Source organism: Sorex araneus, chromosome 1 (assembly GCF_027595985.1).
Source record: "Sorex araneus isolate mSorAra2 chromosome 1, mSorAra2.pri, whole genome shotgun sequence".
NCBI lineage: Eukaryota > Metazoa > Chordata > Mammalia > Eulipotyphla > Soricidae > Sorex > Sorex araneus.
In genome coordinates, this window is record NC_073302.1 from 301,038,479 (window position 1) to 301,054,542 (window position 16,064).

Consider the following 16,064-nt stretch of genomic DNA (forward strand, 5'->3'; position numbering starts at 1 on the left):
TCCCAGCATCCCATATGGTCCCCTGAGCACCGCCAGGAGTAATTCCTGAGTGCAAAGCCAGGAGGTAACCCCTGTGCATTGCCGGGTGCGACCCAAAAAAAAGCACAAAAAAAAAAAAAAAAAAAGAACAAGTTTCAAAGCCTCCTATCTTTAATTTCTACCCCTCCCCCAATTTTTCTAGGTTATTTTTGTTTTGGGGGGCCATGTCCAGCTGTGCTCCAGGGTTCCCCCTCCCCTGGTGCAGGGCCAGGTGTGTGTGTGGGGGGCATATGAGGTGGGGGTGAAGGCAGGCCTTCCAGGCTGCTCTCCCCAGCCCGTGCTCCATCCCTAAGCACTCTGCATGTGCTTGTCTTGTCCCCGGCTGAATGTGGCGGGGGTGAAACTGGGAGGAGGGACGGGTGCTGCACTGGCCAGGATTCTGGTCTCCCTTGGGAAGTTTGAGTATGGGGGAAGCTGACTCCTTACCTGGCTTCTGTATGACGGCATTGCAAGCATTTGCAATTTCTTCTCTCTTTGCTTCATCTGGATATTGATTCTCATTGAAGTAGCTGCGGAGGCAACCAATTAAGACATAAACATGAAGTTTTAAAAATGTGCTAATGTACATCCCCAAGAAAAAAATATGTCCTCCTTATGCTCCTCACTACAGCCTCGAGTCTGGGCCCTGCCAGGGTGGAAACGGCAGCTCTGCGTGGTGCTGAGGGTGCTGTGGTAGGAAGCTGACTCCTTCCTCTGTTCTTGTGCGGGGCTAGGGAGCAGACCCATGGCCTCACACGTGCGAGGCAAGTGCTCAAGAGCTGAGCTACGTCCCGGGAGCAGGAACGGAGTTATTAGGGGACTTAATTTGGGAAAATGCAAGTTACAACAGCCACACGTGTTCAGTGGCCACGGCACTGGGCTGGGCAGGCCTGTCCCACTGCTGGGCAGGTGAATTCCTGCGGCACGGCGACCAACAGCACAGCGTCCAGCCACTGGGCGCTGTCATTCACAGCAGCAGAACCTGCCCGATGGCCCAGTGGAGAACCGAGAGAGCAGACAAGGGACATCTATATTTACACACAGCTTTTAACAATGTCAGAGCTCTGCCTGCTGGGCTGGGGACATGTCCATGCCATATTCCTATGGGGGAAACCACCTCGGAACAACGAGCGTGTGAAAGGGTCAGCATGAGCACGGAACTCCCGCCTGACCAATCTGTACCTGTCAGCGCTGGCAGAGTCACGCTGGGATGTAAATACTGAAGGCTTAGTGTGAGGGACAGGGATGAGAGGAAGAAGATTCAAACACTCCCTCTATCTTTGTCCATGTGTTAAAAGAGCAGATATTTCTTCAGACATTCTTTAGAGCCCACTAACCCTCGGTCCCCTCTGTCAGGGGCAGTTTACACAGGCTAGTTTTGTGCTTTAAACCTGGAAAGTCGAGAAAATGGTCCCTTCCAAACTCTAGTACTACCTCCTGTCTATCCACTGTCTCTCTTGTCTGTGCTGGAGGAAACTGCTTCCCTGGGAAGATGGGGGGTCTGGGGGGCTGTCCCAGTGGCCTCTCTATGGAGGCCACCCCTGCCTGCAGTCCCAGTTCTCAGCAGTGGCTGTCACCCAACAGCCAAACCTTTCAAAGGCCTAAGGCACAGGGCTGTCCTGTCAAGGATCCCCCAGTGGCCATCCCCCAGTGACCATTCCCCCAGTTACCATCCTCCAGTGGCCATCCCCCCCTAGTAATCATTCCTCTTAGTGGCCATTCACCTCAGTGACCATCCCCCCAGTGGCCATCCCCCAGTTACTATCTCCCCAGTGGCCATCCCCCAGTTACCATCCCCCACAGTGACCAGCCCCCAGGTGGCCATCCCCCAGTGACCATCCCCCATAGTGGCCATCCCCCAGCGGCCACCTGCCAGACAAGGCTCGGAGCGAGCAGATCCGTAAGGATCACTGGCTCCAGGCACTGGAGGCAGAGGCAAAGCTAATGGTCAAGACGGAGCGAGGAGGCACACAGACGTAAGGCTCAGCTCTCTCCCCAAGTATCGTATTTTCAATGATGAATTACGTGGTCACCCTAGTACCACATCACATTATTGATGTGTCTCAATTAATAGTAACGACAATCTCCTGAATTGTCTTTCCCATAAGAGGATGCGGTGGGGCCAGAGCAACAGGACAGCAGGGAAGGCATTTGCTTGCTATGCACGCAGCCGACTTGGGTTCGATCCCCGGCATCTCTTATGGGTCCCCCAGCACCGCCAGGAGTGATTCCTGAGTACAGAGCCAGGAGGAACCCCTGAGCATCGCTGGGTGTGGCCCAAAAAGAAAAAAGAAAAAGGCTAAGTGACTGCGCGGAGAACAGAGAGAATCCGAGACGACAAGGACATTTCCGTTAGCCACTGACAGCGGTGCTGGACGCCCGGGGATCTGACAGCAGCTGTGTGGTCGGCAGGGGAGCGAGTGAATGACTACGAGGGTGTGACTAAAGAAACAGGCAAAGCTAGAAACTGGTTTCAGTGAAGGCATCTGGGGAAGCTGCGGAGCGTCTCAGGAGAAAGCCAGCACGCATCTCCCCACACTCTCCAGCTGTTGCCACAGGTTTGGGACTAAGAATTGAGTACAATTACATCAGTATAGGATTTTTTTTGGGGGGGGCGGGGGAGGTACACCCAGTGATGCTCAGGGGTCTCTCCTGGCTCTGGACTGAGGAATTTTCCTAGCCCCTATTTTTTTTAAAAACCAAAGACCACCAATGAGGCTGGGAAATGAATCGACCAAGTCATCCCAAAATGTAAGTCTGGTTTATATGAGGCGACTGGCTATATGGGAGCTAAGAGGAAGCCGATGGCACTGCAGGGAAGGGGAAGACACGCTCTAACGGAACGCTGTGAATACCACAGAGAAAACCCCCAGGGTTAGAACCTGCTTCTCCCAGCCGATATCTGAAGGCATCTATAGCCCGCAGACCTGGGCTCTCAGTTTGACGCGCCATGCCAAGACTTTGTACAAACCATTGCCTAAAGCACCCTGTAGCGACCCGGCCGGGGGCGGGGGGGGGTGGGCAGTGCAGGCCAGAGGGCATGTGACTCTTTCCCACTGAACATGGAGAGCCTGGCAGGCATCTGAGCAATGGGCACAGGAGGCAGAGCTGGCTACTCTTGGCCGCTACCTAGACTCTGGAGGCGCATCTTCGCTCTGCTGCGGCCAGTAAGGCAGGCCCTGTGTGGGCGCTCCTGGACCTGCACATCAACTTGGAACTGCAGAACATGGCCTCGCCGGGAGGGAGACGGGGTTTTGGAAGGACGGAGCTGAGGTCACACTGGACCCTAAACTTAAGAAGTGGAAAGACAGAAATAGAGGAGAGCCCAGAAACGCAACATGCAGACGGAAGCAGACGCTGGAAGCATTGCTGACCTGCAGGGGGCTGACACATCCTGCCCATGCCCAGCTCGAGCCACCGCTGCTGTGGTCAGCTGAACGCACCCACGGTGCCAACACAGCACAGGAAGGCCCGGGCGGCACTAACGGACAGTGCAGCTCAGTGGGAGAACGCCGGGCACAGCATTGGGAGCCGACAGCTGAGCTGAATAAGCTGGTCGCGCTCTGGTCTGGCCGAAAAACAAGAAATTCCAACTTCGATTCTTCCGTCTCCACTACAAAATGAACTGGAAATCATTTTTCCTTTTCTTGTTTTGGGCCACACCCAGCTGCACTCAGGACTTACTTACTCCTGGCTCTGACCAGATGTGGCGGCGGGGACAGGACCTGGGTCAGCTGTGTGTAAGGCAAGCACTCGGCCTGCTGGATGGTCTCTCTGGCGCTGACTGTCATCTCGTAAAAATAAATAAGTAAAGCCTACCACTATCCTTCACTGGAAAAATTCTAATAAGCTCCCACTTCAAAGTTCTAGTGATTAATATATATATGTAAATATATATATTATATATAATTCTTTCTTTCAAAAGTAGTGCAGGAGGGGCTGTAGCGACAGCGGATAGGGTGTTTGCCTTGCATGCGGCCAACGCAGTTCAATTCCCAGCATCCCACATGGTCCCCCAAGCACCATCAGGAGTAATTCCTGAGTGCAAAGCAGGAGTAATCCCTGTGCATTGCTGGGTGTGATCCAAAAAGCAAGAAGTAGTGCAGGGGATGAAACCTTGCATTGTAAACATGCAAGGCAAGCACCGCCCCGGCCCTGCCAACAGGGCCTGCATCTTCAGCAACCAGTGATGGTAATTTTCTAGAATCGGAACACTGAGTACAGATGAGGATTTCATTTAGTGCAGCACACATTACTGCTATGAAAATGAGATGGAAAATAAATAATTCTCTAGGTAGACTCTAGCTGGCTGGCATGTGAAGGTTAAAATTCTTTTAACTTTGTTGTATACCTGAGAACTTTTACAATAAAATATTGTGAAACTGAGCAATTGGTAGCAATAATAAAACTGATAGTAAGGGTAAAATTTGAGTACTATCGCCATTAAATCAGAAACCAGGCAGCAAAGCCACCATCCCAAATGCATTTTTTCCTCTTTCTACAGTTTACCATTGAAAGTTCTAATTACACAACCCTTAAAAAGGAATTAAGAAACAAACTGAGAAGTAAGCATACAATTATCATGTGCACATTTAAAAAAAAAGAGAGAGAGAAATAAATGAGAAATATCTTAGAAGGGGCAGAGCAGTAGTTCAGTGGTTGGTAGCGCTTGGCTTGCACATGGCCGACCTGGGTTCTATTCCCAGCACCCCACAAGTCCCCCGGAGCCCCCCCCAGGATTGATCCCTAACTGCACGGCCAGGAGTGAGCCCTCAGCACTGCCAGGTGTGGCCCCAAACAAAACAAATAAATCAAAACAAAACAAACAACAACAAAAATGTCTTGGACATTATCAAATGGTTGGGTAGTAAATAAATAAGAATATCAAAACCTTTCTACTTGTAAGAGTCAATGGGAGTCAGCTGGACATGTTACTAAAAACAAGACATCTATTTAAAGGAATAAAAAAGTTTAGATAAAAAAATGAAAATACCTAACAAGAAAAATATAGAAACCACACAAATAACTAGATTTTTCTCACTTTACTGATAGGTGTAAAAAAGATTTAAGAAATGGAGAAACACATAACACATCTCTTGATTACAAACATGATGTCATTTCTCAAATTAATTTTAATATTCCAATGTAAATTAATTTTTTCTCTTTTCCTTCTTTGTGAAAGTGGTATAAGCCAATATGATTTTAATGTTCAGGAAAAGAGCAGATGAGAAAGGTTAAGAATACTTGGAAGTAAACTGCAATGAATGGGCCCTATTTGGTCAATATTATAAACTTGTAGCTAACAATGGAACTTTGTAAGCAAAAAAGAAACTTAGAGGTGAAGAAGAGGGAAATTTGGGAAGTAAAAATGGATTTAAGTCCCTACTTTATGAACTCAGTATATTAAGGATAAATGTAAAAGTGAGATCATTAAACATACTAGAATAATACTTCAAAATGAATAAACATACTAGAATAATACTTCAAAATGAAGCATACATTTGTAAGAATAAAGCACTGGATTATTCTATCTAAATAAAAATTTTAACTAGTGGACTGGAGTGACAGTACAGCGGGTAGGGCGTTTGCCTTGCACGGGGCCAACCAAGGTTCAATTTCAATTATCCCATATGGTCCCCTGAGCACTGCCAGGGATAATTCCTGAGTGCAGAGCCAGGAGTGACCCCTGTGCATCGCTGGGTGTGGAAACCCCCCCCAAAAAAAGAAAAATTGTAACTAGATGCAAATATAGAACAGAAAATTAAGACATAAATTCCTATAGATAATAATATTAACTATGTATTAATGCACAGCCTGCTCAAACTTTTCCCCAAAAAACAGAAGATGGGAAAAACACTTAATACCTCCCATCAGGACAGTGCCACTGTAACCCCCACACAGGAAAAGGCCAGCACGCAGTAACAGAAACGACAGACTGACATCTCTGATGAACATACAAGCAGAAATCCTCATGAAATTCACTGCAAATTCTTCCTCCAGGTTTTTTTGGAGCAAGTGGTATGAAGTAGATTTGTTTTGAGCCTGCTAAGGAGGCAGGCTTGGGGGAGGGAGGGAAATTGGGGACATTGGGGTGGGAAGGTCACATTGGTGTCAGAACTTTGAATGCCTGAAACAACTATATTATGAACAACATTACAGATCACAGTAACTGAATAAACACATGTTTTTAAAAAAATCACGGCAAATACCACATCAGGAGGATCAGTCACCTCTCCCAAGAGACAATCTCCAGGAGTACCGGCAACACCCTGCAGTGAAAAAGCATCATCTGAAAGTATGTGGTCTCAAAGCACGAGCAAAACAGAATCACATAAATTATTCTTAATAATTTTCTTAATTTATCTTAATGCTTCCTGGCAACAAGCAAACTTATACTTTCAAAGTTTGTTTTATAAACACACTATAGTACAACAAAGAAAAGATGTTCTATTCTCTTGCATGCATTTTTAATAAATATGAACTCAATTTTAATTTTATAGAGCCATCCTATAAATTGACTTTTTCCAAATTAATCTTTATAAAAGGTATGGCTATATGAGTTCCTTGTAATGAATTCTATAGGAGAAGCTATACAATTTCATGGCTTTGCAGCTAAAAATTTTAATATAGAAAAGCATCTGAAAAAAGATTTTTCAGTGCAAAAATTTGTAAGGTCCTTTGGACAAATTAAAGGTCTCAGATGTAAGTAGCTGGGTTTGGGAACTCTAACTTATAAATGCAATGGAGTCCTGTAACACAGCTCATTACAAATGGATCAGTATATCAAAATAAAGGTATTTGAATTAGAGTAGATCTACAGAGTGAATAGAAAGTTTTCCAGCTAGAAGGAGCCTGTCAGCGCCTTCATTCTGCAGGTGAGATGAACTTTACAGATGAGGAACCAGAGAGAACAGACTTATGCAAAGTCCCACATCCCAGTAGGGCTTCCTGCCTCAGCTCACTGGCTAAAAGGCCTAATCAGAAGGGCTGTTACTCAGCCAGGCTGAAGTACTGTTTCAGACTTCCTTTAAGATACAAATCTCGGCAGCACTGGATCATCTAAATCAAGCTCTGTAAATTTCACTAGTTCTGGGGAGCAAAGATGTGGCCACACCCGTCAGAACCCCGATGGGCCCAGAGCCATAGCTGCCTCTCATGAGAAGACGCTGGTTCTAAACCACCCAACACTGGCCCAGCCACAGAAGACAAATGAACAGCGGGACTTGCTGAAATCCATGTCATCAAAGAGCGCAGTCTGCGGGGCCTCTGCAGATCCCAGCACGAACAAAATTTTCTCCAAAATCCCTCCTGTGAAGACTCAATGTGTAAATGTTTGCTTTTCTTGCAGTGCACTAATATCCCTGAGAGCTGATGAACAGGTTTCATGGTTAACACCAAAGTAAGAGCAGAGCTGTCAGGACATTCTGTCCCATCACCAAGGCTGCTGCGGTGTCACTGCCCCTTAACAAGCATTCCTAAAGGAGGCCTACGGGGACAGAGACGGGATGAGAGGGTGGTCGAGAGCCAGTTTTCTGCTGTGTCCTTGCGTCTTGCTGTGAAGACCCTGAGAAGAATGGAGATGGTTTATAAGTCAACACTGTCTGATTCTGATCCCTGAAAGAAAAATAGCCAGGGAGCAGTGTTTTTCTTGACTGAACCCCAGCGAGCTTGGCTCCTATGTATATGCTCAAGCCTCCATTTGAAGGAAGAAAGAGAAACTGCACCAGAGGGCAGCATTTGGGTCTTCTCAGTTTCCTAACAGACACACCAAGTGTGAGGATGAGGTGGGTTCAGACACTCGGGAACGGGAAGTGGGGTGAGCGGCGCCTCCCGGGCACAGAGTTGCAGCGTCCTTGGCACGGTGCTGCCTTTGCCGGCAGCTGCTTTGTAAGACAGATCTGTAAGGTGACCCGGAACTGTTCGGCTTCTTACATTTGCTGCACAGGTTGTCCAGAGGCAGGGAGCATACTTTTATCTTTTTTTTTGGAGTGGGGAGAAGCCTGCAAGAGTCAGAACCTCAGCATTGCTCAGGGATACTCAGGACCTCGTGGTGCCCAGGTCCAACTAGGCTCATGCATGTGCCCTAGCCTTTGTGCCATCTCCCTGCCAGGAAGCCCACCCAGAAACAAAAGATTCTTCATTTTAAACAGCCCACCGACAGGCCGGCCACTGCTGATCAGCAGGGTACTGTAATAAACTGGGTCCTTAAGACAACCATGTCTGAAGGGGTTTTTTTTATGGTCAGTAATTATGTTTCTGCATTGTAATTCTCACCAAAAAAGGAGACTTCTGGCTATCTCATTTCAAGTTCTGAAATGAGAACTGGTTCTAGCAGGGAGAACTCTAAAACAAATGGCGAACACAGCCAAGAGCAGAGATGCTCAAGAGAGCCAGAATGTGGGGGGGGGGGGGGGCGGTCTGCAAGCCCCCTGCCTCTCCCAGACACAGGCATGGGGCAAAGCCAGTGTTTTATTTTTTATTTTTATTTATTTTTGCTTTCTGGGTAATACCCAGTGGTGCTCTGGGGTAACTCCTGGCTCTACACTCAGGAATTCTCCTGGCAGTGCTTGGGGGAACCATATGGAATGCCAGGGATCGAACCCAGGTCGGCTGCATGCAAGGCAAATGCCCTACCTGCTGTGCTATCACTCTGGCAAAGGCAGTGTTTCAGGAATGACTTTAGGGATGCCCTAGGGACTGGGAGGCCCTGGCAACTGAATTGGGGCCTCTGGTCCTTTGAAAAGCCTAACAAAATCTGACAATGCCAGACCAAAGAAAAAAAACCCTACTTATAGAAGGATTCCATTTTCAGCATTGAGATTATCAAAATGTCCGGTTCATCTTGTCTTTCGGGAATGGAGTAACCACCCAAGGCTGGAGGTTGGCATACAAGAAGTTCACATGTGACTCCAGTCACCTCAGGGGCTGCAGGGCACCGCTGGGGTGACCCTCCAGAGCACAGCCAACAGGAGCTCGGGAGCATGGCCGGGAGTGGCCTGAAAACCAGAACCAAAACGATCGTTTAAGTGTTAGGTCAAAGGAGGAAACTTGGAGAATGTTTCCAAGGGCAGAACGTTTACAAGAGGTTCCATGATGATCGGGATTTCGACAGTAATAGATTTTCCAAGTATAAAGACCATTTTCAGATGCTCTTAATCAGAAGTAAAAAAAAGAGTGTCCACTCAAGCTACCTCAACCAAAGGCAACTAAAACAGGAGGATATTTACCCACAAGTTCATGGTCTACCAATTTGAGATCTTCAAAGGAATGAAGCATATGTGAACCTTGGTAAATGCAATATAGTTCATGGAAAATTCTGAAATGCTCAGTCTACCAATGATTTCCTACGAGTACTATAGTGATGGGCCAGACCACATCTGTCTTGCCAACTACTGCATCATCAGAATTCCTGGTACAAACCAGAAGCTTTCCTTTCCTTCTCTCCCTACCCCCTCCTTCATACATATCAGTGCCTTTGAACCATCACCTGAGCCCTCCCCCGCCAAACAAACAAACAAACAGTTCTTAGGTTTTAAAAAAGACAGGTTTGGGTGATAAGTGGCATCCAGAGGGAGGTGCCTGTCCTGCCTGGGGCTCCCCAGGCATTGCCCGGGGTCCCCCCCTCCAGCACAGAGCCAGAAACAGCGTCCGGGCCTCACAGGTTGTGTTCAAAGGTTCATTAGTTTTCCGTGGAGATTTTAGTCCATAAATTCTGGTCTCTGCTGGTATTAATATTTATAATATGATGCTTATAATTCTGCCTCTGGGATGATTCATATATTTGTGGGTGACTCATCTCCTATAATCCCAATGTTTACCAAATGATCCTTCATTTCTCTGCAAACTGTGGCCATAGAACGGTGCGAGGAACGTGGGTCTTTTGTCCCGGTTAATTGGCTCAGGGACCAGAGAAACAGAGGTCTATTGTCCGTATAGAATGAAGCTGCTGGCGATCTATATGAGGTGGGGGTGCGGAGGAGATTTTTAATCTGCTTTAAAAACACTGTCCTAACTTCTCTTTTGGCTATTTCTGTTTGACCAGAAAGGAACCAGGAAGTAGAATTTGCCAATTTAAAAATGCATTTAGGGACAGTTCATCTTCTGACTGGCTATGAGATATGGATTGGGATAACTTTACCTGTCAATAAGTGGGGAAGTTTTGCTGTTTTTTCCCTCAAAGAGTCTAATGGACTGAAATGAGGTCATGCCCAGGCTCCAGCCACCGGGTCTCAGTGTTGAGAACTTCCTTCTATTTGCAGGCCCAGGAGGCGGAGTTCATTACGTTCCACCAGAGTCACTCCAGAAGGACTGTGAAAGAGGATAAACTCTTTTAAACATTCAACTTCCAGCATCCATCATCTCTGAAAGTTAGAGTGTATCCTCCAGCACTGTCTCCCCAGCGCAGCCTGGCACCAGGAGAGGGGAAGGAGGACAAGCCTGGCAGTGCTGCGGCAGGGCACCGCCAAGGGCGGGCGAGGCTCAATCTTCTGTCCTCACGACAGGCGGACAAACGTGCTTACAAGGACCCCACACCAGTCTGGAGGCGAGGGCAGGGGAGTGATCAGGCTATGGGAAAACTGCATCAGAGCCTCCGGAAGTCACTTTGGGGCTCTTTTAAAGTTATTGGACTGGATTATTCTGAAGCAGTGAATTATTATTTACCGTGTAATTGAACAGAAGGCCTTACGACTTGAACAAAATCAGAGAACGCTGTGTTCCTTTATCTGCCGCCCCCCCCACCCCCAGCAGCCCGTCTGCCAAGGGACACCAGGGGGACGTTTGCTGCTTTTGTTCGAGTAGGAAGGTCTAAAACTCGTCCAAGCACGTGTGTTGGCACTAATGGGCCAGTCCTGCAGGGCATGGGCAGTCCCTGGCCCACAAGCAGGCAGGAACGCTGCCCTTGCCCACAGGGCTGGCCCAGGGCGCTGAGGCTCCCACCAAGCTCACCTCGCAGACGGGAGAACCACTCCCAGCTCTCCCCCTCAAACCGCACCCAAAGTAATTCTGAGTACGCCACATGGACAGGGACACAAGATCCAGCCCTACAGCACGGTGTCCGTCTGTCATAAGCGCTGTGGTCTCTCTTCTCCAGGTTAGAGGACACAAGACCTTTTCAGTATAGGAGCTTGGGGATGAACCTGGCAGTGCTCAGGGGTCAACCTGGCGGTGCTCAGGGGTCACACCCAGCAGTGCTCAGGGGTTTCACCCGGAGGTGCCCAGGTGTCTCACCTGGAGGTGCTCAGGGGTCTCACCTGGCGGTGCTCAGGGGTCACACCCTGCAGTGCTCAGGGGTTTCACCCGGAGGTGCCCAGGTGTCTAACCTGGCGGTGCTCAGGGGTCTTACCCGGCAGTGCTCAGGGGTCTCACCTGGCAGTGCTCAGGAGTCACACCCGATGGTGCCCAGGGGCTAACTGTGGCGCTGTGAATGGAACGAGGTCAGGAATGAGGCCAGTGCCTAACCCCCAGTCTCTCTCTGCCCACAACACTGAAAGATTCCCGGCTCTACTAGGGCCTGCAGGTAGACCTGAAGGGTTCGAGAAAGACACCCGGATCACATGAGTGCAGAGGCAGCTTCCGGCCCCTGGTCGGAGCATGGCTCAGCTCTTCCCCTGTCCACACTGGCTCCATCCCTGCGGCCTCCTGCGCACGGCCCTTTTCTTCTGAGTCTCACTTCTTTGGTTCTGAAGGCTTTGGGGTCCCTTGCTCAGGGGCTGCTCCTGACCGCTAGAAGGGGCCAGACGCCAACATGCCAAGCAGGTGCTCAGTCCTTGGCACCACTGCCCTGACCCCTCTGAGTGTGTGTGTCTGGGCTACACCTGTCAACAGTGCCCACAGGCTGCTCCTGGCTCTGTGCCCCGGGGCTACTCTGGGGACCATATGTAGCGCCAGGATCTCCCAGGCCCCTCCAGTGACCTCTGAGATCTGACCTCTGCACTGGACAGAGCCTATGGGGGTAACAGGTAGCTTTGATGATGCTTCCGCCCAGGTCAAGTGCTGGTGCAGAGGTGAGGAATGACTACCTGAGGAAAGAATTGTCAAGCAGACCCACTGGCTGGGAAGCAGGAGCGGGTCAGAACAAAAGAACACTCTGGGCAGCCCTCTGCAGACGCCCGAAGTTTCGAAGTTCTTATTCACAGTCCCTTGTAGTGAGCAATAAGAAAGGGACGTGATATTAAACACCTAACTACCATGCTTACTGTTACATGCATTGTGTTTGGTAACTCCTATAAGATCATTATGATTCTTTGTTTTGTTTTGTTTTTGTTTTTGGGCCACATTCTGTGGCACTTAGGGCTGACTCCTGCCTTTGCACTCAGGGATCATGCCTGGTGGGGCTGGGGGGACCATATGGGGTGTTGTGGATTGAACCCAGGTTTTCTGCATGCAAGGCAAGCACCCTACCTGCTGTACTATTGCTCTGGCCCCATTATGATTTGCTTTTGTTTGTTTTTTTTTCCTTTGCTCAGGCCACGTGGTCCCGGGATGAAACTCAGGGCTCTGCAGGCCAGTCTTGGCCTCCAGAGCTTTGGGCTCTCTCTGCAGCCCCAGCGGGGTCCAATCTCCCATCATCGATGGCACTATTTACCCAGGGCTGCTGGGCCAAAGTGAGGGCTGGAACTCCTAACCGAAAAATGTTTCCAACTACTATGTTATCAAAATACAAATGTGACGTAAAAAAATATACAAACCAGCTGTCGAGGCCTACCAAACAAATCGTACGAATCATCTAATATTCTGAGCAAATCTTTCATACAGAAGCTTTACTGCCTCTTCCAATCTCCATGTGTATATTTGTTAGTTTTAACATTATAAGGATATACTTCCCCCCGCCCCATGGCTTAACCAGGTTCCTCTGAGTTTACATATGTCACACGTCATTAATTCCACCATGATATTCTGTTTGATCAATTAGCGCCTGCTAAAGAGTAGTGAAGTGTAAGTTGAAAACATTCACTGTGTTTCCCGTGCAACACCGTCCCTCCGCGTCCCCCTCGGCAGGCGACCACACTCCCACCCAGTGTGAAGGTCTTGCCCAGTGTCCCCTCGTTGGGCGACCACCCTGCCACCCAGCGTCTTGTCTTCAGCTGCTTCACCAGACTGGCCAGCAGCGCAAGGAAGAACAAGCAAGATGCAAAGTTTCTTTGTAAAGCACTGGAGAAAGCTTTCATCTTAGAGAGGAAATGAGAAGCAAATAGAACAGCCGGCCCCTAGGCGCAGGGGATGCTCACTCTCCTGTGCGAGGAGGGATAAGGAATTAGCCCACCACTGTGAGCGGGGGAAGCAGTTGGAGCAGGACTGCTCCCTCGGGGGGCGGGGAGAAGGGAGAGCACTGGCCCCCAGAGTCCAGACGGGCACAGACCAGTGAGAGGCACAGGCCCAGCGAAGGAGCCAGCGCAGGCCCGACTCAGGAGGCCTCAGAGTGGCGCTGCACTCTAATCCTCAACCCTGCTGGCAGGAACATTCTCGGGGGCCTGGAATGAGAAGGAAAGACTGAGAGGGGCAGAACTCGATCCCAGGCCGCCCTGCTCCCGGCAGGCACAAGGATTTCCAAAGACTCAGATGAAGTGGGCGGATGGAGGCATTTTCCTACCGAGCCGCTGAGCCTAAGAGGGAGCAGAGGCTCCAAACGAAAGAGATTAGCTAAAAACAGAGCAACACACTTCTGGAAGCTTGATGGGCCCTTGGAAATTATACACTTGCTAACAGCTCTGAAATGTTTATGTTGACCAAGTTCCTTATAAACTGAAATGGGGCATCATAGTCTATTCCCTAAGTATATTTAAAGAAAAAAAAAACACCAAAACTTAAAAGCATACACTTCAGTTCACATTAGGGGCAACTTAGAAGTGACCAAGGATGGTGGAGGGTGGGAGGGGAGGAGAGCAGCGGGGGCACCAAAGGGGAAGAGGAAGAAACAATGGCAGTTTCTCTGGCAAACTGGAGAACAGGAAGTGAGGAGGGGAAAGGCAGAGAAAGGGGCTCAGCAGGGGGAGGACGAGTAAAAGGGCTCAAGCCAGATGGAAGAAAAACAGAAGGGAAGTGAAAAGCAAGGGCTGCCTCTCCCTCCTTTGCATCTCAACTCAGCATACAGGAAACTCAGAAAGGCAATGGTGCCCTGTTCCTCGCCCCCTACCCTTACCCCCGACTCCACTGCTGCTGGGGCACCTTGCCCTACACCCCCAGACAGCTGCCAGGCATCACCAGAGGGACCCCCACAACCCCCCGCAAAAACCAGAAACCAAAGACCAGGGGTACGCTGGGTCTGTGGGCACAGAGAGTTGTGACCGTTCCCTCCTTCCTTACAAAGCGAGAAAGCCAAAGCCTTCTGCCAGCTCACAGGAATTTGCTTCTGTCTTATAAAATGTACCTCCAAGGGGCAGAGAACTCCGTGGGTGGGCGCCCTGGGGGTGCCCCAAAGTGAGTCTCCCAAGTGTTGAGTTCAGCTGGGAGCTAAAAGGTTTCCTGGCTTAGCTTTCACAATGTACAGTGTCGCCTTTAGAGAGATTCTTTAAGAACAATGGGAAGTGCCAATCCGAAAACAGGAGAAGTTAATGTCATTTGGAGATTTAACAAAATCCACAGAATCCTGGGCCTCTGTGAGCCTATGTGACTCCCTCGCCTTTATTCTCTCTCTCTCTCTCTCTCTCTCTCTCTCTCTCTCTCTCTCTCACACACACACACACACACACACACACACACACACACACACACACACACACACACACACACACGTCATGTCACAGCAGAATCGGCATGTTTCTGAGTCTGTGGATGAGGCCCAGAGACGTTCCCTTCGGGCCAGGCCAGGCTCCCGGGGGGCAGAGCACCGGGGAGCGGGCACTGCAGCTGTCTGCGCCACGCCCCGTCTGCGGCTAAATATAGACGGCAGCTTCTGGAAGGACTGGTCTCTCTAACCTTCACAGCGCGGGCAGTCGCTGTGAATGGTAGAAGTCAAAAGGAGAAAGGAGACGGAACCATAGGGATGAGAACTGTCCGAAACGCCAGGGATGCTGAGAGAATCCAATTACCAAAACCTCAAGCAACGTTCTACAAACACCCTATACGATCATCTGCCTTCTCTACGCAGACCCGCACAGGACAACACGCACACCGGCGTGAAAGGCTTTGTCAACTCACGCACGCCTACAGCTCTGATTAGACATTCAGACTGAAGAGCAGCACATTAACAGCAACGCCACCAGATTTACAGCCATGATTTAATTTGTTCGAGTATTGGGCTGGTGATGCTATTTTTGTTCAGGAAGAGGCATTTTTATCCTAAGACACTATTTTTAGGCTCTTAAATTTTGGCCTAAAGCTCACTTTCAAGCTGAAGATTTTAATGCCGATTCTATGCCTTAAATACCTGGGGTTAATATTTTAAAACTGTTTGAAAGATTGACTAAAAATTACAATGATGTTTTTCTTATGATTTCAGAGGGCTCTGAGCTTTGGTAAAATGATTTTGTATTATACTGCTTGTTCACTGAAGATGAACATGAAAACAAATTAAAGAGAAGCAAAGTATACACTGCAGGGATACTGTTTGCATAAAAATATTATTAAGAGGCCAGGGAGTGGTGGGGGGGGGGGGAGAGAGAGAGAGAGAGAGAGAGAGAGAGAGAGAGAGAGAGAGAGAGAGAGAGAGAGAGAGAGAACAGAATTAAACAGAATTAAGGAACTTGCCTTCATGTGCCGAACCCAGATCGAGCCAGCACCACACGCGGCACCCCAACACCCCCCTTCCTACACCCCCCTCCTTTGCCAATATTAACATGCAGTAGTTTTAATGACGAATACAGGTATTCATTTGTCTTCATTTTTCAGGGTATACACAGGTATTTATGTGGTTACTTGGAAAGTCTGATAAAAACAGTAAGAATAAGTGAGTCCACTAAGTAAATAATAGTTGGAGGGTTCGCTTGGGATGGGAGATGCATGCTGAAAGTATACTATGGACCAATCATGATGACCACTTAATACCTGTATTACAAACCATAACACCCAAAGGGAGAGAGAGAATAGGAGGGAATGTGCCTACCACA

General features: G+C 48.8%; 1 protein-coding gene across 9 annotated transcripts in view; it reads right to left on the reverse strand.

The window, feature by feature from the left end:
* The window catches only part of HMBOX1 (homeobox containing 1), a 147,102-nt gene that overhangs the window by 5,879 nt on the left and 125,159 nt on the right, over positions 1-16,064 (reverse strand). For all 9 annotated transcript variants that reach the window (XM_055143913.1, XM_055143853.1, XM_055144082.1 and 6 more), the window contains exon 7: positions 466-548. In XM_055143913.1, coding sequence (XP_054999888.1) covers positions 466-548 — 83 coding nt within the window. The remainder of the gene's footprint in view (positions 1-465; positions 549-16,064) is intronic.